Source organism: Podarcis liolepis (genome assembly GCF_965112155.1).
Source record: "Podarcis liolepis genome assembly, chromosome: 7".
Taxonomy (NCBI): domain Eukaryota; kingdom Metazoa; phylum Chordata; class Lepidosauria; order Squamata; family Lacertidae; genus Podarcis; species Podarcis liolepis.
Genome location: NC_139561.1, coordinates 64,725,447 through 64,750,146, shown reverse-complemented (window position 1 = coordinate 64,750,146; position 24,700 = coordinate 64,725,447). Strand labels below are relative to the sequence as shown.

The 24,700-nt window shown below is 44.8% G+C and overlaps 2 protein-coding genes across 5 annotated transcripts; one reads left to right on the top strand and one right to left on the bottom strand.

The window, feature by feature from the left end:
- The first annotated feature begins 385 nt into the window (after nucleotides 1-385).
- HMGCL (3-hydroxy-3-methylglutaryl-CoA lyase) lies at nucleotides 386-16,352 on the top strand. Of its 3 annotated transcripts, none has more exons than XR_014528229.1 (10): nucleotides 386-1,201; nucleotides 3,755-3,838; nucleotides 5,837-5,944; nucleotides 6,572-6,667; nucleotides 9,134-9,282; nucleotides 9,794-9,857; nucleotides 11,137-11,325; nucleotides 12,229-12,354; nucleotides 13,365-14,788; nucleotides 14,977-16,352. XR_014528229.1 is itself a non-coding variant. In XM_083511869.1 (9 exons), the coding sequence occupies exons 1-9, from the start codon at nucleotides 2,681-2,683 to the stop codon at nucleotides 13,464-13,466; spliced, it is 969 nt and encodes a 322-aa protein (XP_083367995.1). In that variant the 5' UTR covers nucleotides 2,596-2,680; the 3' UTR covers nucleotides 13,467-16,352. The 3 variants fall into 3 exon arrangements, 1 of the variants encoding a protein (XP_083367995.1); XR_014528230.1 differs by lacking the exon at nucleotides 386-1,201 and adding an exon at nucleotides 2,578-2,731; XM_083511869.1 differs by lacking the exon at nucleotides 386-1,201 and adding an exon at nucleotides 2,596-2,731 and having other exon boundaries at nucleotides 13,365-16,352.
- Nucleotides 16,353-17,276: 924 nt separating this feature from the next.
- Nucleotides 17,277-24,590, bottom strand: LOC310711800 (uncharacterized protein). 2 transcript variants are annotated; one of them, XM_083514077.1, is made up of 5 exons: nucleotides 24,463-24,590; nucleotides 21,568-21,597; nucleotides 19,454-19,486; nucleotides 17,638-17,799; nucleotides 17,277-17,534 (listed from the first exon to the last, which is right to left on the bottom strand). In XM_083514077.1, exons 2-5 carry the CDS (start codon nucleotides 21,578-21,580, stop codon nucleotides 17,458-17,460), a joined length of 285 nt encoding a protein of 94 aa, XP_083370203.1. In that variant the 5' UTR covers nucleotides 21,581-21,597; nucleotides 24,463-24,590; the 3' UTR covers nucleotides 17,277-17,457. The 2 variants fall into 2 exon arrangements, with proteins under 2 accessions (XP_083370203.1, XP_083370204.1); XM_083514078.1 differs by lacking the exon at nucleotides 24,463-24,590 and adding an exon at nucleotides 22,296-22,521.
- Nucleotides 24,591-24,700: the final 110 nt, after the last annotated feature.

Sequence of the window (24,700 nt, the reverse complement as noted above, 5' to 3'; positions counted from 1 at the left end):
GTGGTGTCCAGTTTTTCTGCACATAAAATGCAGCTTTTCAGTTATCCTGTGGAATAATAATAATAATACCACATTTAATCACCATCTTAGTATTATTATTATTATTGACTGGTGTCATGTACCACCTATACATCATTTTCATTAAATTTTCTCTTAAGGCATTACATGCCGTGAATTTCATACCTATGGTCCATAACTGTTCCCAGTCAGCCATCATTATATTATGTCCAACATCTTGTGCCCATTTAATCATAGCTGATTTCACCGTTTCATCCTGAGTGTTCCATTTCAACAGCAAGTTATACATTCTTGACAAATTCTTGATTTTTGGATCTAACAGTTCTGTTTCCAATTTTGATTATACTAATCAAAATCACCATCTTAGTATTATTATCTCCATAATAGATAAGCATAGGATGAGAGAATAGGGGATTTATCTCGGACTTAGCAGCTCACAGCATGGACACAGGCTCTTGAGAAAGCCAAGGAGACATCAGAGAGGTGCCATTGTTTTACTCCAATACTTTTCAGAGGTATCCATTACCCCTGAGGCAAAGAAAATCCTCTCCCAACCCTTTAGTTACCTTCAATCATTTCTAAAATGATTTTTAACACATTCAAGAGGAAAGACCTATGCGTGTTCCAAAGAAAGGTGGTTTCCAATGAACATCCTGGTTCAATCATTAATTGCAGTGCTGTGAAGTAACAGTCAACCTCAAAAGCTCAAGCTCAATGCCAGCTAGGGGGATCCAAAAAATGCAATTGATGTCATCTGTCTCCTCGCTTGGGGACATTGGCAAATAGCTTTTGGCATTGATCATTCCTTGCAACATACTGAGGAAAATGCCACGATGCTAAAATGCTGAGTATATACTGGGCATACAAACTCTCTTGGCACTGGGTTGCAACCATTGTGAACTTTGGTGGGAGGGAGGAGAATATAGTAACACACCTTTTTGCTTCATTCCATAGATCCTTGGATAAAGGGAACATCTCAAGTAAATAAAATTGGCAGTTTCAGAGCCAAAACAAATAGCTCTTATCTCAGAGCCACAGGTTTCTGCTGCTTTAGTGGTATAAATGCACATAGGGCAGTGCTGCAAGTCACCCGTGCAGGCCAAGCTAAGTCAAACCCCTGTGTGAGCAGGAGACACCAGAGTGCAAAATGGGACCTTTACGAAGAGGAAGCCTGATGGGACAGGTATATTTTTCAAAAATGGGTGCAAATAGTATGTGTAATGAGTTGTTTCAGATATTAGAAAAAATCATGGTTATCTCTTGTATCTTTTATGCCCACTTTAGAATTTGGGTACACCCGAAGAAAGATGCATAGTACCATACTGTATAGGTTGGGTTGTTTTTTTTTTGAAGGCCACTATAAATATGTTAGGCTGATAAGTGTAGCAAGCAAAATGAGGTGTGATTGATTATGTGTCATTACATTGCTTTCTTCAGCCTCTAAGTTGTGAAGAACACAAAGCAGGGCAGAAAGGTGGGGTCAGCAGCAGCAGTTGAGAGTGGTCAAAAGCCATGTAGGGCTGCCATTCCTATTGTGCATAAGCTCAGATTGTTAGCAAGAAACTTCATAGTAGCCATGTGACTAATGCTAAGATGTGGAAAAGTTATGGGGCAGAGAGATAACCAGGAAGAGCTTTGAAGGTGAGGGATTTGCTTCGGATGTTGAGGTTCAAGCATACCTCAAATATGCAAAAATGTGAAACTGATGGGGAATTCTTTTATGGCACAGTATCCTGTCTATGTTGCTTGTGTGTAGTGCTTACCTTTGTCAAAAACAATCCTTGTTATGCATGTATGAGTCTGGTGTCATTTTATACATACAGAGAGCTGGATTTAGGTTTGATGAGGCCCTAAGCTACTGAAGGTAATGAGGCCCTTTATATGCCCAGCTGTCCTTTGTCAACAACAAATTGTCACAGTTTTTTGTGTTGAATATATGCTATATGGTAATTTCTGGACCTAATAGGCAGTGGCGTAGCGTGGGTTGTCAGCACCCGGGGCAAGGCAAGTAATTTGCGCCCCCTAACCCGTGGATTTGCGCCCCCTAACCCCCAGATGTTGCGCCCAGTGTGGCCGGCCCCCCCTGCACCCCCCACGCTACGCCACTGCTAATAGGTATCTAAAGCCATTTGCACATAACAAATAGGAGCCTACACAACACAAAACACTGCTGCTATAGGTTCTATTTTATTTGTTTTTTATCTTATACTTCGGAAATGTACATCAGTTTTTTTCCTTTTACTTTTTTGGGGGCCCCCAAGAGAGAGGGGCTCTAAGCTATAGCTTGTTTAGCTTATAGGTAAACGCTGTCCTCTCAAGCTCTGGTTCTGGATGCCGCACTCCTAGCTGCGCGGCGGCTGCACTCCCAGCTGCTACTGCTACTCAGGCAGGGGCGAGGGAGGCACTCTGCACATGCTCAGGCGCAAAGGGCATAAAACAAACCGCCTCCCTCCCGTGGCGGGGTCTCCCATTCTCGGCCACTTGTCAGGCAGAGATTCACCAGGTGAAGCCCTGCCCACATTCCTGGGAAGGCGAACGCGCCAGCGCCGCCCACTCCGCCGCACGCGCATCGAGGGAAGCGGGTCACGTGGAGGAACAAAGCCACCGTCACGTGACCCGCTTCCAGTCGCTGACTCGCTGGAGAAGGAGGAGAAGCGGCGACATGGTGGCGGCCAAGCGGGCGCTCCCGCGGCTGGTGGCTTCGCTGCGGCCGGTGAGCGGGAGAGCAGAGCTGGGGCGGGTCCAGGTTGGGAAGTGGGACGTTGCTGCTGCTGCTGCCGCTTCGGGCGCTGCGGTTGTGGCGGCTCTCCGTGGGGAGACGTGTCCCTAAGCTGCCCTGGCAGCTGCTATGGGGTGTCCTGCGAACGGCAGGGGCCACCTCCAGTTGTTTTCTATATCGTCCCCAGACAGGCTGCTTTTAGGGCGTGTGGGGAGGGCACGCTTCAGGTTACTTGTTGCACTGCAACCTCCCGAGCTCCAGCAGCTGCAGCCCAGTGTGCAAGGTAAACACTTGCAAAGGCGCGCAGATTGAGACTGGCAAGAGCAACAATTGCGCCTTTGCCGGAGAATGGTAGAGGTCCGTTTCGTTTACAAGTTCTCCAGAAAAACAAAGACCAGTTCCAAAGGTTTTTACTAACTTGTGAATCACAGAACAAGAACATGTTTTATGTACAGGAATATAGGGTTTTTTTAAAATGATGAACTTACCCAGGGGTCTCTGGGGAAATACATGAATAAAGTGCTGTGAGGCATGAAGAATCATTTGGAGGTGGGCTTATAGTCCTTCCACGCACAAACCCATTCCAGTTTAAGCTTTCTTCATTTCAGGATATTAGGATTCCCGCCCCTCTCCAGGGATGACATTTTGTTGTTGCTGTTCTGAAACAATTGGGAGTCCTTGCTGATCTACTGTAAATCTCCCAGAGATCTACCAGTACTGTAGATCATGGTCTACATTCTGCCCACCCTTCTAAAAATGTTAGAAGGGCAGATGTCAAGCTTAGTTGAATCTACTCTATATTTTGGTTTTTGCCCTCCGTGAATTAGTTTTAACCTCTATGAATTTGTCCTGAACCCCATTTAAAGCCATCCAAATCGGTGACCATCGCTACATCCTTTAGTTTAGCTATGTACTGTACTGTATTCATTGGGCATGTTGACCGATAAGAACATTGTGAAAATGTATTGTTCATCCCAGTTGTAAATAAATAAATTTATCATTTTCCCCCCTCTGCAGCTCAGCTCCACAGCAGCTGGTACGCTTCCCAAATATGTGAAAATAGTTGAGGTCGGTCCAAGAGATGGCTTGCAAAATGAAAAGGTAAATGACTCCTGATAAGCCATTTGTCTTGTTCGTGAAACCTACCGTAATTTGTTCTCATGAACCTGCTCTTTCAACATCTGCGCTGTTTTGATTTTGCTGCCAACTAGAACATGGGTCACAGCTCAAAAATTCCATCCTCAGCCTTTCACCCTACTTTGTCTGTTTCTGGCAATTCCTGTATATTGATCACTAGAAGTGCATCAGTCCAGGCTGGTGGGTCACATTAAACTCACCTCAGAGACTTAGGCCTGGGCAAACTGCAGTCTCTGCTGCTCAATTTCTCATTTGTTCATTTCAATACAGCAGCTTATATAAATTAAATCAGTCTGTGAAATGGGTACAACCTACTGCGCAGATGATGCAAAGATGCCATGGACCATCATAAGGAGCACCTTGAGAGATAACATTTCATAACATGCTCTAATCTAACATTTTGTGATCTTTGTTGCATTTCATCAGATTCATATGAGCATGCATGGTAGTATGTATAATGTTTGCAGGCTCTGGTTGAAAAGCACTCTGCATTACACAGACCTTGATAGTTTCAATTTTTAAGGATTTAAGGTGGCATTGTGATGAGGAGACTGGCACCCTAATGAGTGATGCTGACAATAACATTAAGTATTTATTTCCCTCTTTCTTTGCTCAAAATGCTTTTGCATACCTTATTTTTGTTCAAACAGCAAACATGTAAGGTAGGTCAGTGGTGTTGTACCCATATTGCAGATGGGAGATTGAGGCTCAGAGAATAGTCTGCCCTAAACTACTTCCATAGCAGAGGCAAGATTTGAACTGGGCTCTTCCTGGTTCATAGCAACCTTAGCTTCTTAGCCACTACATTTTACCAGCTCTTGCCTTGAAATGGCATAATTCAGAAATATCGAAGGATTTCTGTACTAGGAGGAGAAGCTGCAAGAGCCCAGGCATGGAGTCAGAATTGTCCTGTCTGCCTCTGGCTTCAGTGGGAGCCTTTGCAGCTTGTAGGATGTGTATGGTTTTGTTTATGCCTGTGAACCATATCTTGGAAGTTCCATTGGGGGATTTTAGCAGTCTTACCTGCACCCCATAGAGATACTGACTTCATAAAGGCATAATGAAAAATCCTGTTGGAATACCAAGAATACGTCCCCATCAGGCCAGTGGTCTGTCTAGCCCCACACCCAGATTCCCAAGTGGCCAACACAGTGCCCCTGAGAAGCCCACATGAGAGTAATGGGCCTCTCCTGCTGCTTTTGCTTCACAGAAACTGGTATTCAGAGGCATAATGCTTCTAAACTGGAAGGTTGCCTATTGGCATCTTGACTAGCAGCCATTGATAGACCACTTCTCCTCTCTGAATTTCTCCGATCCTCTTCTAAAGCTATTTAATCATTGCAGGTAGCCAACTAGGTAAAACAGTACAAGTTCTGACCTACGGTAACTGTGGAGAGAGAGGGAAAAATATCTCCCAATACACAAAGTCAGAGCCAGGGAGTTTGTTTAAGGCTTGACGTGAATGTTTACCCATTGCAAAGTCTGTCCAGCGTTACCACGTTGCAAAACAGGAAATCTTTGTCCCTCTGGCAGGCTGTGTGGTGCGCAATACTCACAGTGATGCAAAATTGACTAACAATGTCAGCTCCACTGAGTTCAGTGTAGCCGGTTCTTACGTATTTATTGTTTATTATAACAGGAGATTTTTAGTCTTCTCCATTCTCCAAAGCTCAAGGTCAGATGCAGTATAAAAATTAAAGAAATGCAAAAAGGTTGTGGTAATTCACCTATCTGTAAAAAATAATAAGAAGATCATTGTATAAGGATCCCAGCCATTTCCATTCCCTTGTCTCCAATAAGAGGCATCCTTCTTGCCTTCCAGTTTGTGATCCTCCATCTCAGTGGCCTTCCCCAACCCTTCGAAGCCACTTTTGTTCTACTTCAGGGAAGGTTTTGATTAGACTTTCTGGAAGGGATTGTGGAATTGTTACAAGTGGGAAATGTGTTTCTCTCTTTTTGTAGAACATCGTCCCCACCCATGTGAAAATTGACTTAATCAACATGCTGTCGGAAACGGGTCTTTCGGTCATAGAAGCTACCAGCTTTGTGTCTCCCAAATGGATTCCTCAGGTCAGTATGGGTGATCCTCAAATTCACGTTGCTGACATGTGAGTCTCATAGTGGGTTGCAGTAAAGAGAGCGGGTCCCTGCTTCTCCCGTAACCTTGCTGGGTGGCTTAGATAAATTACTGTGTCTCAACTTGGTTTCTTTCATAGGCTGCATTTGCATAGAGGTAATTCCAAACTATAGTTTAGCGCAGGTCTGGGAAGCTGGGAGCCACTCTCTGATTCTCAGGACTCCCCCCCCCCCCCCAGGTCTGCTAAGCGTAATGTGGCTATGCAGCAATTTAACACAGCAGCATGCAGAGGGGGTTGTTTCTGTTATAAAAAGTTTCTGACCTTTGTAGATTACTGAGCATTGTTCTCAAAGCTGCCTGTTATTGTAAAACATTGTTCAGAAAGCTAGAGTCCCTCTTTAAAAACCAGCTAATAATGGAAGCAGAGCTTGCAAGAGGAGTCTGCTTTTCATTGAGGAAAGTCTTGTCAACAGTTTAAAAATACTTTTCATTTGCCGCCTAACAATCCTATTTCTTTTTCTCATTTTGGTCTGCGGGGGTTTGGAAGCTTTAAGGTGCTCCCCTCTTTTACAGTGGAAAATTAAAATCCTGTCTTTTACGTTCTTCGTTTTGCAACTTAGATGGCTGATCATACTGAAGTCATGCAAGGGATTCGGAAGGTTCCTGGGATCAGCTACCCTGTTTTGACTCCCAACCTCAAAGGCTTCCAAGCAGCGGTAAGGAAGATGGCAGTGCAGAAGCTCTGAGGTCACGGCTTTAGTAGTGAGAAATACACAACTATGACTATCATTTCACATCCTGTTCCAGGTGTGGTGCACCTGGACAGGCAGCTCATTTATTTAAATAGAGGAGGCACATTCCCTCCCCCCCCCCCGAATTGAACTCAGTGAAGGTGCTTGTATATGTAAAAACCTGCAGGCCATGCTGGGAAAAGTCTCTCCAGCATCACAGGAATCTCAATTAGTTCAATGTAGCCTTAAATCGAGTCAACTAGGCCCATTTTGGTATGGTTTTTGTACATTATTTATTTGTTGATTGTATTGATTAGTCAGTTTTTTCCAGAAAGGTGAACTCAGGGTGACTTACAAATAGGAACTTTAAAAACAAGTGAAAAGAAGAATAGGCAAAGGTAAAGTGCTCGTGCCAATAATACATATAATAGATCAGATCCACCCCACTAAGGCAGAGGTCCCCTACCCTGCACCTTGCAAAGGCTTTCTCTGCTGCCCCAGGCAGGTGTCCCAGAGACTACCGTATTTTTCGCTCTATAACACGCATCTGACCATAACACGCATGTAGTTTTTAGAGGAGGAAAACGAGGAAAAAATATTCTAAATGAAACAGTGGATGTATGATTTTTATGGTTCATGCTGTGGCCACAGACATGTGATCTGACAGTGAGTTTGGGGTAGCCCAATGCAAAAATCCTGAGGATCCATGTGGATCCGTGCTTTGTAACCACGTTTTAAGTGGGGAGGGAAGGAAAAGAACTCAAGGGACAAGGAGCTTTTCCGCGGGGAGGAGGGAGGGAAAGAGCACTGTTGCTTTAAAGGTATACTTAAGGTATTTGCCCTGTGCCTGGGGTTTTTTTCCATTTAACAGTTTGCAGCCTTTTCCTTCCGCTCCTTGTTTTGAGGCGGAATAGATTTGAGCAAGTGAGGAGGACTTTGATTGCAGGGGATTCGCCATTAGCTGTGTAAAAGTGCTCCTCCTTGCAGCCTGAATGGTAAGCAGCCACCAGCAGCAATAGAATGGAGCACAAAAAAGCGGTAGGGGCACTAGGACCCAGACATTGCTCAAATCTATCCTGCCTGAAAACAAGCTGCTCCATCCCAGCCGATCAGCTGAGACGCGGGGGATTTGCGAAGTTTTCCCCTCTCCCTCATGCCCTCCCCAGCCTTTTTTTTTACTTCCTGGTTTTCACTGCGTGGCTCAGAGCTAGAGGTTGGTTTTATTTTGCTGCTGGTTGCTTAAATTTTATCTTTCCTGCCGTCTCTCTGCAGCCTCATTGCTCTGTTTAGAGAGCGCGCAGACCTTTGCAAGCGTCTCTCCCTCCCGTGTAAGCGGCTGCTGCCGGCTTTGCTGCTATGGCTCTCCTTCCCTCCCTCCTTCCTGGCTCCAGGTCACTTTAAAGAAAGCAAAGTGAGAGCCTCGTAGAGCATGTAAGTGGCTCCCGCTTTGCCTGACTGGCGGCAGCCATGGCTCTGATCCGTGCATTCGCTCCTTAACACGCACAGGCATTTTCCCTTACTTTCTCGGAGCAAAAAAGTGCGTGTTTTGGAGCGAAATTTACGGTAAGTTTTTTTATAAAAAACAACAACAATCCAGTCTCTATTCCTCATAGGAAGAAAGTTTTGGGGCAAAATGTTCAGGTACCTTCTAATCAATTTGTGTGAAATGAGAGCGAGTGTGATGTTGCCACCTGGTGCTGCGAAATGCCTTCTGTTATTACACAGCAACATCATTTATACGTGTAGAATCAATATTATGTGATTTCCACAACCAGGAGCAGCAGGACATAGCTGACGTCCCATGGTTAGCATAAGGTTGTTGGGGAGGTACCATACTTTTCCTCTATAAGACGCCCCCGTGTATAAAACTATCCCTCACATTTTAGAAAAAGGGAGTAGATTGCTCAGAGTTGTTGAGCTTTTTTTGCCAAAATTCACTCATCCACACGCGATGCGAAGTCAGCCTCCCGTCTGTCCCATCGCCAGCAGAAGCTGCCAATCACCCACCCAGCTGCCAAGATATCAGCCAATCAACACTGCCCATTGACGTAGCAACCAATAACACGCATAATAGTGACTGACAGCCGCGGCAGCAACCAATCAAACATCCACCCTATGCACTACCCATGTATAAGACAACCCCCACTTTTTAGTATGATTTTTAAAGAAATAAACACAAGTCTTATACACGGAAAAGTACAGTAACTAATTTTGAGTTATGCCACGCTGCCCCTAGCCATTTTGTGACTGGCCCCGCACAGCGCTTCTCAACATTCGAAAAGTGCCCCCGATCCAAAAAGGTTGGTGACCCCTGTGTTAGAAGATAAGCAGAAAATCAAGATTGCTTGCAGTCAACACCTGAGTTTGAAAATTAAATTTTTGTCACTCACCACCACCTGAGTTCACTTATCAGAGGGAGTGATATATAGGGCATATTCCCTGTATTGGCAGGTGGCAGCAGGAGCTAAGGAGGTGTCAATCTTCGGGGCAGCATCAGAACTTTTCACAAAGAAGAACATCAACTGTTCCATTGAGGAGAGTCTGGACAGATTCAGTGACGTCCTGAGTGCAGCTAGAGAAACCGGCATCCCGGTCCGAGGGTAAGCTTTAGGGCCATGTGCTAACTGAGGTGTTGAGCGTTCCTCTCTACCTGCTAATATACCATGATTTATTTATTATTGTTACATTTACAAATGGGCTGGTGAAGTTCGGGAGAGCCGAGGGGAACCAAAATACTAGACCATCTCTGAGATGGCCTGAAGGAGCTTTCCATAACGTGGTCCTGATAAGCCATAATTGGGGGGTGGCCATTGGTTGCTGTCTTTCATGTATGTGAGGAGGTAGCTGCCGCTCCCCAGTAGGTGAGCAAGGCTGCTCTTCACATTTTATGTGATGGAGTGAAGATTCTCGTGTATATAACAGGCTGTGGTGAGGTTTTCATACCACAGGCTTGGCTGTAAATCCCTTGGAGCTACTCTTATTCTGCAAATGATTTATAGGTCACGTGTGAGGCCGGTGGTCTGAGGCTGCCGTTCTGGTTGTGTAAAAGGCATTTGAAACTCCTGCATGTCTTGGGTATAATAATGCCTGTTCTTTCCCCCCTGCATGCAGGTATGTCTCCTGTGTCCTTGGCTGCCCATATGAAGGCAAGATTTCTCCTGCTAAAGTAGCAGAAGTGAGTATATGTTGCAGTTGGATGTTGTGGCATCCCTTCTATCTTTGATATTCTTTTTATTATTATTATTAAATATTTATTAGAGTTTCCAATTTTTTACAAACAAAAAGCAAAAAGCAAACATAAAAACATTAAAAACACATAAATTTCACAACTTATTTTCTCATAACATATTTCCCCGACCTCCTCATACCTCCCCTTCTTTGTATATCCAGTTCAAATTATTTATACAGCAAATCCTTATCTCAAAGCATTACAGCTTAAAAAAAAGAAAAAGAAAACACCTTATTTTCTCTCCAACATCTTAGATTATTATAACTTTAAATTCTTGCTTACAAAAAGAAAACCATTTTATCATATTCCTTTTACCATTACAGCTTGAAACCACTTAATTTCAATCCAACATCATTCATCTATCTTTGATATTCTTGGTAACCTCAGTCAGTAGAGGGTCATGCATCAGCACTGTGTGTTGCAGCTGCCATCATTTCAGTTCTCATTGCACAGGTGGAAAAAGCAAAAGGTGCCTTTTTCAAGATGGAATTGCACTTTGCAAAGAGCATAGGGCTGCCATCCCAAACGGCAGCCCTGTATTAAGTTGGTATGTGTATATATGTGATATAGGCACACACACACCCCATTCACCTTGCACTGTGTTCTGACAGCAGTGCAGGGCTGGGAAGAGCCCAGTACTGGGCCAGGTGAAAGAATGCTGCAGCTGCATATATTTTATCCTCACCACCAGCAGCCAACAATGCAAAGAGCAGGAAAACGCACACTGTAATATTGGGACATGGGGTGAACAGAAGTATATGTTATGCAAAGGGAGGATGGAACTCAGCCAGGGGCTCCCGCTTTTTGTTTTGTCCCTGTGCTCTTTACATTGTGTAGCTCAAACTTTAAATGGTAGGTCTGCATGGGAAGGGCGGTAGTAGAGCACCTGCTTTGCTGAGCAGAAGGTCACAGGTTCAGTCCCTACCCTCTCCAAGTAGGTCTGGGGACAGCCCTGTCTGAGATCCTGTAGAGCCACTGCCACTCACTCTAAACCAGGGTTTCCCAAACGTGGGTCTCCAGCTGTTTTTGGACTACAACTCCCATCATCCCTACCTAGTAGGACCCATGGTTAGGGATGATGGGAGTTGTAGTCCAAAAACAGCTGGAGACCTAAGTTTGGGAAACTCCTCTAAACAGCACTGAGCTAGATGGGCCGGTGGTCTGAGTTGGTGTCAGGCAGCTTCGTGTGTTGGAAATTTTGTACATGTTCTGTTCTCTGCTGCAGGTTTCAAAGAAAATGTATGCCATGGGGTGCTACGAGATTTCCCTTGGTGATACCATTGGCGTTGGGACCCCTGGCAACATGAAGGACATGCTCTCTGCTGTCATGAAGGAGGTGCCTCTTGGAGCACTGGCTGTTCACTGCCATGACACTTACGGGCAGGCACTCGCCAACACGCTGGTAGCGCTTCAGGTGACTTCCTCGCTGTTTTCATAGCTCAAGACATAATTCACTAAAATGGGTGGAGCAAATCAACTGATCCAATCCACACGCTAGCCATGAACAAGCCCTGGTCGTTGGCCAATCTTGCCTGGGATAGAGATTATCTATTTATTTTGGCAGTTTATGTATCGCTTAATTAGAATTGCCTGTAAGCCATGTACAAGAAACTCAGTACGGTGCAGATAAAAATCAATCGAAACAACCGAAAGATTAGAATTCTGTTAAAATGCCTGCTGGAATACAAAACAGTCTCCAGTAGTAAGTAGTGACAAAGAGGGGACCTGCCTGACCTCAGCTGGAAGGAAGTTCCATAAAATCGGGTCCTCTGAATGCACAGCTCCTGGCACATATAAGCCGTGCATCTTAGCCATGGGGGACCACTAACAGTGACTCTCCAAAGAGCTCAGTGACCTGGAATGGATAAAAGGGTCCCTGGGGCATGTTTTGGCCCCACAAAAGGCATTCAGACTACATATAAAACAGGAGCCACGCAGAAGGAATGCTCTAAGGAGCCTTTCCAGCATACATCCACCTTCCCCAAATCATACAAGAATTTCTGATACCCTGGAAGAAAGGGAGGCGACCTATTTTATTTATTTTTTGCAAAAGAAAAAGGAGGCAGAACCCCTTACCTGGATTTTCAGTCTAATTCAGCGATGGGAAACCTGTGGCTTTCCCAGTTGTTGGCTCACAGCTCCCCTCATCCCTGGCCATTGGCCATGCTGGTTGGGAATGAGGAGAGCTAGGAACCACCCACATCAAAAGGGCCACCGCTTCCACCTCCCTGGTCTAGTTAATCAGCACATAAGTTGCTATTTCACTGGACTGACCAGGCAGGACTTTTCCTTAGGACGTCTCTGCTTCTGTTCGCAGATGGGCGTGAATGTGGTCGATTCCTCAGTCGCTGGCCTTGGTGGCTGCCCCTATGCCCAAGGAGCATCTGGGAATGTGGCCACAGAAGACATGGTGTACATGCTCAACGGTCTTGGCATCCACACTGTAAGTACTTGGTCATAGGAGGGGGACACTCTTGTCTTGGCTTTGGGAGTTAGTACCAGGCTTTGCTTTGATAGAGATGGGTGTCTGTGGCCCTCATTGGCTGATCAGCTGCTATTGTACTTGATGTCTCTCTTAACTAGATCATCCAGCCAAGCTTTATCTGCCACTGTGTGTAAAGTTGTATATGTGTTGGAAACAGGTTGTGTGAAGTTTTACTACATGTGGTCACTGCATGACTTGCCTGAAAATTATATTCTTCTGAGTAAGAGATGTATCTTTGGTCACCTTCATACCATCCATTTAAAGCATTCCTATGCCACTTTTAAGTCTATCCCCACCCCCAACAAATCCTGGGAACTGCATTTTGTTAGGGGTGTGCATAGTTGTCAGGTGTAGCTTTGTGGGGGAAATTTGTTGCTTAGTCGTGTCCAACTCTTCGTGACCCCATGGACCAGAGCACGCCAGGCACTCCTGTCTTCCACTGCCTCCTGCAGTTTGGTCAGACTCATGTTTGTAGCTTCGAGAACACTGTCCAACCATCTCGTCCTCTGTTGTCCCCTTCTCCTTGTGCCCTCTATCTTTCCCAACATCGGGGTCTTTTCCAGGGAGTCTTCTCTTCTCATGGTGGGGGAAATAGGGGTCTCCTAATGAGCTCTGTTAACAAACTACATTTCCCTGGATACTTTGACGGAAGCCATGGTTGTTAACACAGTATAGGTGTACTTTAAATTCATGGTGTGGATGTGACCTCTGAGGAAGAGCACATGTTTTTGGGTGTAGATGGTCTTAGGTTCAATTCTCTGCATCTCCCCTTTTTTAAAAAAAGGAAAGAAAGTGGGAGGACCTCCGTTTACTGGGCTGGAAAGACCAGTCTCTGAATCTTTGGACAGCAGCTGACAGTCTAAAGAGCAGGCAGTACTGGACCAGATGGACAAATGATCTGACGTCATTTAATGCAGATTTGTATGTATAAGTAAGCAGCTGTGTCTCTTTTCTTCTTCCCTATGAAGGGTGTGGACCTCACGAAACTTCTGGACGCAGGAACCTTTATTTGCAAGGCGTTGAACAGGAGGACCAATTCGAAAGTGGCACAGGCCTCCTGCAAACTGTGAAGCAGAGCAGCGCCTTTACGGGACTTGTTGGAAGCAGAACTACAAGCGACACTCTGGAATCTGCCATGTTTGCACTTGGTCTCCTCTCCTAACTTTATTTAAGCACTCTCCGGACTCAACGGCAGGAAGATGAGTCAGCCAAATTTTACCCTGAAAAGAGACATTAAAAAAAAGTAGTCTAAAGCACTGTATTTGCACTTGGTTGGATATCTTGGGCTTTGCAAAGAACCTGAGTCCTTCCCACTGGTCACAGCTTGCCTCCAAGGAACAGATTTGTTGCAAGGGGTCATAAAAAGAGCCCAGCTGGGTTGGGCCAAAGGCCTATCATAGTCTAGCATTCTGTTCTCACAGTGGCTAACCAGAGTCCTATGGGAAGCTCTCAAGCAGGCCCAGAGTGCAGTGGGGCCCTCCTCACCTGAGGGTCACTCCAAATGAGATTCAGAGGTATACTGCTTCTGACAGGGGAGGGAGAACCTAGCCATAGTGGTTCATAGCCTTATCTACCATGAATTTGCCTTTTTCCTGTCTTGAATCTTCCAGCATCAATTGGAGCTTTTAAAAACACTCATCTTCATGGGAGCATCCTGAGTTCCTGTATACCTCTATCCCTATTTGTATTTTTGGACCCTGCATTTGCTTGGGCCATAATTTATCTTTTCCTCTTCTCTCATTTGGAGTCTCCTATGTTGCGTTGTGGTTGCGTCAACAGTGCGCTGTGGAGTACTCTACCCCCCCAACCAGGATGCCTTTCTGAATCAACTCGTGGGGATATAAGTGGGCAACCCAAAACAGGCAATAATTTTTTGCCTTCTGTTCACCACACCTATCCCAAGGTTGCCCAGCTTGCAAAAAACAATTAACCAATTAAATAAAGAATAAATAATTTTTTATTTATACCCCGCCCATATGCTACTTTCTATATCTAAAAGCAAGTAGCCTCTCTGAAGCCTTTGCTGAAATCTTCTTCTTGGGTCTCAGAGGGTGGGATCCTGGTCTGACCCCCAACTCCTGTCCCCCTGAAGACTCCCTCTTGTAGGACAAGCCCATCACAAGCTCCTCCTGCTGCCAGTGTCCATGGCAGCTCAGCCTCCCCACATGATCTTCCTTAGGAAATGTGGGGCATGCTCAGTTTCCTACCCACTCTTGGAGAACAGTGTGCAGGCCTTCATTCCTTCTTGTGCCAGTATGGGATGATGGCTTCCAATCCTAGGGGAAGAGGTGTAGCAGGGATTGTGTGCCACTGAGTGATGGTGTGCCTACCCCTAGATTTGGGCCGCTGCAGCTGATTGATCCTTGTGCTGTTCCAGCCCCTGACCCAACTAGTTCTGCTTGCCAGCTAAGGGGAGTGGGCTCCTTTCATGCTTGCCCCTCTACTCCATTTTCCTCCCCTACCCCTTTTTGTTCTCCTGTAGTTGGTGTCAGAATGGCAATAGCAACCTTCCTTCCCTGCTACAAATCTGCACTTCTAGCCAAAAATAAATGATACCCTGGATGACACAGTTGCTAATAGCTTGGTGCTGATAATGCCAAGGTTACAGGTGTGATCCCCATATGGGACAGCTGCACACTCCTGCATTGCAGGGGGTTGGACTAGATGATCCTCAGGGTCCCAACTCTACAATTCTATGATTCTGTGTCATCCTAATGTCCATATGGTGCTCACCCTTTTGCTTCCCGGTTCCTTCACTGCTTATAGTTCACTTTCCCTTTCTTTGTTAGGCTCTTGAGTCTTTCTGAAGATGAGGAACAGCAAAGGCTCCAGGGCTTGATAGCTTTCTGGCAATTCTAACAGACCTGTGCTGGAGGCATTGGTGCCAAATGATTGTTAGCTTCTTGCTGCTGGGAAAATCCTTCGGAACTGGTTAGAGCAGAGGTAGCAAACCTGTGGCCCTTCAGTTCTGAGACTCCCCAAACAGCCCATGCCTTAGAGCAGGCATGGCCAAACTTGGCCCTCCAGCTGTTTTGGGAATACAGCTCCCATCATCCCTAGCTAGCAGGACCAGTGGTCAGGGATGATGGGAATTGTAGTCCCAAAGCAGCTCAAGGGCCACGTTTGGCCATGCTTGAGTTAAGAGGTACATGTGGTGTTCAATATGCCAGGCACATGTGTTGATACCCGTGCTGGCTAGGACTGATGGGAGTTGAAGTCCAGCACGTCTGGAGGGCACTCGGTTGGCCACAGGGGGGAGGGCTGAAATAGAATATATGGAAAGGGGTTGTTCTGGTTTTCTATATAGAAGGTAAAGGGAAGGGAATTATTAGGTAAATAAGCAAGTTGTGCCTGGTCCTGGACAGGGTTGGCTTGGCCACTGTGACCCCTATATTGGTAACCTCAAGACTGGACTATTATGTGGACACACACTATCTGGAGCTGTTCTGGAAGCTGTAGCTGGTATGAAATACAGCTGCTAGGCTGCAGGCTGGGGCAACATTCACATGTTACACTAATCCAAGGAGTTGCACTGACTGCAAACAGGCTGCTGGGCCAGGCTTTTAAGGATTTTGGTAATGACTTCTACTGCCCTAAGTAACTTGGTACCAGGATACCTGAGGCTCTTCCTCTTGGGATGCAGCCTATGGAGCTACAGTTTGCAGCCACTGGAGGGAGAGTCTTTTCAGTGGTGGCACCCATACTATTAAACCACCTGCCTTCTGAGAGTGGAAAATATGCCTAAACCTCATTATTTTGCACATCTTAAAACCACATCGTGCCCCCAGGATTCTGGTGCCGTTTGGTCTCAGAATAAAGCTACCCTAGATTTTCAGTTGCGTTTCCCTCCCACATTTTAATGTTTTGATATGTATTTTAATATTGTTGTACACCACCGTGAGACTTGATGTGGGAGGTGGTATAGAAATGTTTTAAATAAAGTATTAGTTATAAAATCTGTTGTTCTTTTTTGGAATTGCTGTGTATGGGCAAGGGGAGTGGAATGGAGGGCGTATCAGGATCTTAATGAGGAGCACAAGCTTAACATGAGCCAACAGTGTGATGCAGCAGCAAAAAAACCTAATGTAATTCAAGGCTGCATCAACAGAAGTTGTCCAGATCAAGGAACGTAATAGTGCCACTCTATTCTGCCTTGGTCAGACCCCACCTGGAATACTGTGTCCAGTTCTAGGCGCCACAATTTAAGGAGGATATTGACAAGCTGGAACATGCAGAGATTATCAAGAGTCTGGAAACCAAGCCTTATGAGGAATATTTTTAAAAAATGTTTTCAAGGTTGGCTCTCCTGCGCCTTTAACAACAACCTGAAAAGCACAAATGTAACACAGCTTTCCCCATCTCTGTGTCCCATGCTTGTTCCCACTCTATCCTTCCCAATGGTCCAAATAACTATTGTGATTAATAGTCATCAACGGCCCTTGGGGTCATAGAAGCATAGAGTTGGAAGGGACCCTGAGGATCATCTAGTCCAACAATATGCAACTGTCCCATATCTGCCACCCATCAATTGGTCTAATCCTCAATTATTATTTTTTAATGTCCCCTCAAAGCTATTGACTATCACAACTTTGCAAAGGAGTGTTTTCCTTTATCGGTTCTGAATCTACTGCCAGTTAATTGCACTAGGTGAATCCGAGCTCTATTACTGGGGGCCTCAGAATGGACTCCAGTCAGAATGGGATTCTCAACTAAGAAGCTCATAATTGTGGAAAGAGGGGAAATGGAGTTTCCCCCAGTGCAGCACAAAACACTGAAGTCAAAAGCCTGCTAAGGAAAACATGGATCTTTTCCTCATGGGACAGCAAGTATTTTACATGTGCGTTGTGTGATGCCACCAATCAGCTTTCTTGCTAACACTCTTGTTGTTGTTTAATTCTCAAAGCTTTATTTGTTGTTGCATATCTCGGCCAGTAGGAATAACGTAGCATTGATTAAAATCACATTTTGCTTAAGGTCATTTATGCCTTTGACGGCAAAGCATAATCTTCCAAGTACTGCTTTTCCAAGTAGATATGGCCTCTGCGTATGTGTGTCTTCTTCTTAAGGGAAGATGGCAGCCAGCAGTGCTCCACCAGCTGTCAATGCAGCTGTGGTAGCGGTGGACAGCCCAGCAGCACCTAGAAGATGATTAAGGCACACCATTATTGTGATGAAGATCTCAAGGTGGGGAGACTGGCTCTGCCAATCATGTGGTCCTTGTCCTGAGAGCAGCAGACATACCAACTGACTGAAGTGCGGCAACAGCGCTCCCAGCTGCTATTCCTCCACCATTGGCGATGGCCGCTGCCGACATCATTTTTGCAGCCAGAGAGCCAGCTGCAATTCCAGCTCCAGTGAAGCCTGCTGCTCCCAGTGCTACTGGTACAGCAATCGTGGCCACTGCTGCAAGAACACAGAATTAGGAATATGTTACATGATAGAAGCCTTAAATCTAAATTGCCTAGACCACAGTGCTTAACCCTCTTGGCTGTGGGTCCTAGGAGACCTTGCAGGCCTTTTCCCACCTGGCCTGGGATGGTGGGGCCCTGACTGACAGACGCTAATTTCAAAAGCTAAGGCTCTTGGGCTGGGGTATTTAGGGCAGTGGTTTCCAGTTGGGGGTGTGTGGTCTGTTGCACCCCCCTGAGGGAACTTGCTTATCTTGCTAATTGGGGAGTGAAAGCCATCTGTGGATCATTGAGCCTCCGCGCACTATCAGGGAAAGTTGCTGGATGGCAAGAGAGTAGGGATTGGGGAAAAACTTCTGACATCATTTTATGGCTCTTGCAATTGGTACAAGGAGAGAGTGAGAATGCAAATTGCTTGCTCCATGGGGCGAATTCATGGACAAAAGGGGAAGCAGCTCCTGGTTGCTTATCATCTAAAATAGGCTTCCTCAAACTTGGCCCTCCAGATGTTTTGAGACTATAATTCCCATCATCCCTGACCACTGGTCCTGCTAGCTAGGGATCATGGGAACTGTAGGCTAAAAACATATGCAGGGCTGAGTTTGAGGAAGCCTGATCTAAAATAATTAAACTAGGAGCAACTAATTCAGACGACTTGGCGTGTAAAGCTCTCCACCTATTGTTGTCGTCATCATCAATCCATCTTTTACCCCAAGGTCCCAAAGCAGCTTACAACAAATAAAACACAATATTTAAAGGCAATAGAAAACAACTTAATGCCATATGAATAAGGTGGATTCTAAAAATATGCCCAATCAAGCAAATGCATATTTTTGCATCCAGACCTCATTGATTTGGGCTTGGGGAGAATTTGGTTCAAGTCCCTTTTTAGCTTTAAAAAATCAGAGTAGCCTTAGACCAGTCATTGTTTCTGAGACCAGTGGAGTGGGGGGGGGACACAAACCTTTTCACCAGCACTAGGTACCTCCGTTGCTAGCACCTGCTCACAGCAACTTGCCATAACTTCAGCTGCATTTCTGACAGTCAAGGCAGTTTGTTTCTCTCCTCCATCCACCCACCCACCCCTGCCATCCTTCCTGCTTTGGCTATCCCGGCTACCAGTGCTTTTTCTTGAAAAAAAGGTGAGGGAACTGACTACGATATATAGATACAGTGGTACCTCGGGTTATATACACTTCAGGTTACATACGCTTCAGGTTACAGACTCCGCTAATCCAGAAATAGTACCTCAGGTTAAGAACTTTGCTTCAGGATGAGAACAGAAATTGTGCTCCGGCGGCACAGCAGCAACAGGAGGCCCCATTAGCTAAAGTGGTGCTTCAGGTTAAGAACAGTTTCAGATTAAGAACGGACCTCCGGAACGAATTAAGTACTTAACCTGAGGTACCACTGTATTTGCTTAATGCAGAAAGGGCATCCAAATTTTGTTAAATTTAATGCTATTGGCTATCCCTTCAGTTACTCTGTTTTGATATGCCAGGTGTTCTGTCCAAGCCATTTCACAGCTCTCATCAAGCCAGACTTTAATTGGGAACTCCACCATTTCCAATGACTTGCAAGCTTCATTCATGCTGCTACAAGCAAAATAATCACCAAAGCTTGCCCAACTGCAAATCCAGATTACTTACCCAAGCCGGCTGCACCTCCCAAAACTGCAGTTACTGAAAGAGAGACTTGTTTTAATAAGATATAATGGATCTAAAGTACATATACAGTCATACCTCGGGTTACAAATGCTGCGGTTTGCACGTTTTCGGGTTGCAGACCGCGCGGAACCCGGAAGTACCAGAACAGGTTACTTCCAGGTTTCAGCGCTTGCTCATGCGCAGAAGCACAAAATGATGTCACACGCGTGCGCAAAAGCGCCGGATTACATCGTGCGCAGACGCGGCGCTTCAGGCTATGAACACTGCGGGTTGCGACCATGCCTCCCGCATGGATCACGTTTGCAACCAGAGGTGTGACTGTAAAATGCAAAAAAGCATCAGGTGAGCTACAACTGTGATGGGCATCTTTGTCAGTTTCAGTTCCTTTCTGTTCCTCATGTTTTTCAATCTCAGGTTCAGTTCACATTTCCATATCACCTTGATTTAAAAGCAAATACAAACAAATTCTCATGAAAATTTATCATCATTTCAATTCTGATTTCTCCTAATATATACATTTGTATGGAATATTCCCTAGTGCACACATATATTTTTTTGCAAAGCAATTTCTCTAAAATAATACATTTCAAAAAATGTTATTTTTACTAATCTACACATTTTGAAGGACAGTGTGTGCCTTTTTGTACACATTGCTTGGCTGAAGAACTGCACTGCAAAATTCGGAGAAGTGCACATCTCAAAGGGTTGTTGCTTTGGTTCTTGTACTGCTTCTGAAAGTGCAAATTAGGGAGGGTCACCTTCCAATTTGAAAGGAAATGAGTTTCTCCCCCATCCCTACCTGTGGCAGAGGGAAGTGGAAGCTATCAATTGGCACTGGCCCAGAAATGAACTGCTATCCAGTGCAAATCTTTTAATACTGGGCAAGATATATTTCAAACTGGCATTTTCCAACATAATGGCACAGTTGCATTTCTTAACCAGCTTCTGTTTCCGTGCTGTCTTCAAAAGCTGCCCAAGATGTGGTCTGTTACATTAATCTAAGATGTACAAGAGCATGCAACTGCCCATGCAGAACTAGAAGAAAAGTATTTCAGATTTGTTCAATTCTTTCATCTAGTCTTGGTCACTATGTATACAGTTGTACAAGATTTTGAAATACAGTGGTACCTCGGGTTACATACGCTTCAGGTTACAGACTTCGCTAACCCAGAAATAGTACCTCAGGTTAAGAACTTTGCTTCAGGATGAGAACAGAAATCGTGCTCCGGCGGCATGGCAGCAGCAGGAGGCCCCATTAGCTAAAGTGGTGCTTCAGGTTAAGAACAGTTTCAGGTTAAGAACGGACCTCCGGAACAAATTAAGTACTTAACCCGAGGTGCCACTGTACTTGCATTCCTACCCACAAGAGACCTCCAGTTTCAGGAACGGGGAAGTTCTAATTGAAGCATGGGGCAACACACACATTTAACCAAGTACTGCCTACTAGTGTGTATGACCATTAAGATAGATTTTGGAAACATAAAATTAAAAGCACTGCTATGCGGATGAAGGCACACAAATACATTCACAGAAACAGTGTCTGTGTACTGGGATGCGGGTGGTGCTGTGTTCTAAACCACTGAGACTCTTGGGCTTGCCGGCGATTCAAATCCCCGTGATGGGGTGAGCTCCCATTGCTCTGTCCCAGCGTCTGCCAATCTAGCAGAAAGCATGCCAGTGCAAGTAGATACCATTGCAGCGGGAAGGTAAATGGTGTTTCCATGCACTCTTGCTTCCGTCACAGTGTTTTGTTGCACCAGAAGTGGTTCAGTCATGCTGGGCACATGATCCAGAAAGCTGTCTGTGGAGAAATGTCAGCTACCTCGGCCTGAAAGTGAGATGAGCGCTGCAACCCCATAGTCACCTTTGACTGGTAAAGGTCCAGGGGTAATTTACCTTTTCCCCTAACCTGTGTACACATTAATGCCATAGTGTCAACAGATCCTAACAGTGAAGCATGCTTCCAATTTTAATCTGCGCTGAGTGGGGGTGGAGGTGAGGAGAGTTTGTGTCACTGACTGAGAGTTTGAGACAACTGCTTTGGACTATACGGTTACAGTTACCCAATCCCCAAGAAAGTAAACAGGCTCTCTTACCTGGATCAGCCATGCTGGCTTCCTAAAGACCTGTATAGAGATGCCAGAAACTCTTGTTAGGATAATGCAGTGTACAATTGTGTGATAAACTCTGGAACTCAATCCCACAGAAGGCAGTGACGGCCACCAATTTTGAGTGGCTTTAAAAGAGGACTGGACAAATTCATGGAGGACATGGCTATCAGTGGCTACAAGCCATAATGGCTGTGCTCTGCTTCTGAATACCAGTTGCTGGAAACCAGTGGAGTTGCGATTGAGAGTTTTCCAGATGCATCTAAATGGCCATTGTGAAAACAGGATTCTAGACTAGATGGACCATTGGCTTGATCCGGCAAGATCCTATGTTCTTAACTAACAACCACTCAGACTCCCACTGCGTCCAGAATCCACTCGCACATTATGCCACTGCACTGTTAAAATGATTTGCTTAAAACAATTCCCAAGGTGGGAAACTGCCGTGTTAATTCTGTTTCACAGCAAAAGCAACCAAGAGTCTCATGGTAACATAAAGACTAGCAAATTATATCCAGCATAAGCTTCCATGAGTTAAAAAAGGACTCTGGTTCATGGGTGTAGCGGGCGGAGCAGCTCCCCTCCAATTAAGTAAAACAATATACTGTAAATTCTTAACTAACTGACCCAAGAAACGTCCTGACCCCCCCCCCCAAATCCTGGCCCCCCCCACAAAGATTCTGGCTATGCCCATGTGCTGGTTGACAGTATTGTACCACTTTAAATGGTCCTCATGGCTTCCCTCAAAGAATAGTGGGAACTGTAGTTTGTTGAGGGTGCTGAGAGTTGTTAGGAGATCCCTGTTCCTGTTTGAGAGCAACAAGTATCAAAGTGGTTTAACAATCACTCCCTAAATAGTTACAGTGACAATTATCATCCTCTGCTGGTCTCTGTTTCGGGAAGTTTTTACTGTGTGACATTTTATTGTTTTTATATTTTGCTGGGAGCAGCCCAGAGTGGCTGGGTATTTATACCCAGAAGGGTGGGGTATTATTATTTCCCTTTACACAATTACCAACTGCCTGGGGTTTTTTTGCATTTTGTTTCCCTCTTGACCTCTTCATACCCTCTGCCTCCCAAGCATTTGTATGTTTAGCAATCAATCCCTCTTCCCAGGGAACTCAGAAAACGGTGCCCCCTCGAGGAATCCTGGGAATTGTAGTTTGTCAGTTTGTAGTTTGGCATGCAGATAAAGTGCTGGGAAGAGGGTTCCTCACTCTGTCATCCGCCTGGCAGGAAAATATTCAGAGACATTTCTGCAGGCCAGGCTGCTGCTAAAAGGCATAGAAGAGCCAGTAAGAAGGGCACTGGTGGAAAAAGTTAATTGGATAAAAAGTTAGTTGGGGGTGAGGGTGGGGTGGGTAGCCACGTTTTTTGCTGCGGGTGAAGCCTCCAGGGGGGTGTCAATTTTTTAAATAATATTTTTTTTATTAATTTTCAATTATAATCCAATAATAGCCTCATTATAACAATACCTATTTATAATATCAATCATTAAGATACCAAATTATATAATTTAGATAAGGTGGCCCCCCATGTGCTAGAATTGATGATTTGATGATTTTCTTTATTTTTGTGTTCCAAAATCCTACTGATTTCAATTACCGTATTTTTCGCTCTATAACACGCACCCGACCATAACACGCACGTAGTTTTTAGAGGAGGAAAATCCGTAGGCATGCCACCCGTAGGCATTCCCACCACAACACGCACAGACATTTCCCCTTACTTTTTAGGAAGAAAAAAGTGAGTGTTATGGTGCAAAAAATACGGTACTTTCCGGTCATAATAATCCCTATCCCGAGGGGCGTCATTGAGGCTCCCAGCCTGCAGGGCTTCAGGGATTATCTTGCATGCCCAGCCTTCTTGTTTGTAAGTGAGCAATCCTGATTCACGTTTCCATGCATGTATATTGCTCTTTGCCCTCTTATTCCGCACCCACCCCCATCCTCAGTCAGTTTGGCTCTGGCCTTTAATATATAAGAACAGTTTATTTATCTCACAGCTAACCTGCAGCAAAAACATTATAATGCTCTAAATAGATATAAATTATATCCCCTAAAACTGTAAAAAAATGCATAATTTTTATTACTTGTTGATAAAAGTTATTTTGGATATTTTGTTGTGTAAATTATGCTGGGGGGATTTTTTTTTTAAAGCAAAACTTTGTATTCAAATAATATTTTGTCTACTTGTTACGAACAAATGTGTTGAGATGTGTTTGTGTACGCAAATGCCTATGGCGTGTTTGTGGGGGTGTGTGCCAAACTGTGTCTTTGACCTCAGTGAAATAAAGCATAGTTTCACCCCTGAATACTGTACTGTGTTTTAATATAACCAAATGTAAATTTAATATGTGCAAACTTATATGATTAAAAATTCATAGTACCAGGAAAACAACCAACAGCCACCAGGTTATACTCAGGTGAAGTAAAGAACGTCCTCAAAGCCAAAGAGTTAATCTTTAGAATTTTCTACCTCACATTTCCTCTCACCAGATTTTATTTTCTTAAACGAAGGTATTGTTGCTTTTTAAAAGGCATTCGGTATTTGTGTTGAAAACAACCTATTAACAATACTTTAACAGTTAGAGCTTTCATTTTAAAAACACCCTTAATGTTGTCTAACAGCAAAACCAAGGGGGCAAGGGAAGCTCACACCCTGCTTTTTCTTTGATTCCTTTTATGATACTTTGCCAAAAACACCACGTATCTTTACCTCCCCACCAAATAAGCTTAAAAGCTACTCAATTCTTGGAAAGTATACTTTCTGAGAAGTGATACTTGGTCTTGCGTATTAAGAAATATTTCTACGAAATAGAAACATCTCAATATTCAGCTGCTAGGGAAGGAACTGAGGGAGTCACCAACTTCCCTTGCTTACCCTTTGGGTAATCCTGCGAGACGTTCCTAATCACCCACTCTGCTTCTTGCGTATCTGCAGCCACTGCCACTTCTTGTTTATATCCTTCTCTGTAGTGGGGAGAGGCTAGTGACTGACAGCATGCTCCACCAATATAAACAGAATCTGGACTCTAGTTCCATGCTGCAGCCCTGCTCCAGTTATTAAGTAACGTCCAGGGACCATTCCACAAACCTTTAGGTTTCTATTTCCCAGCCTT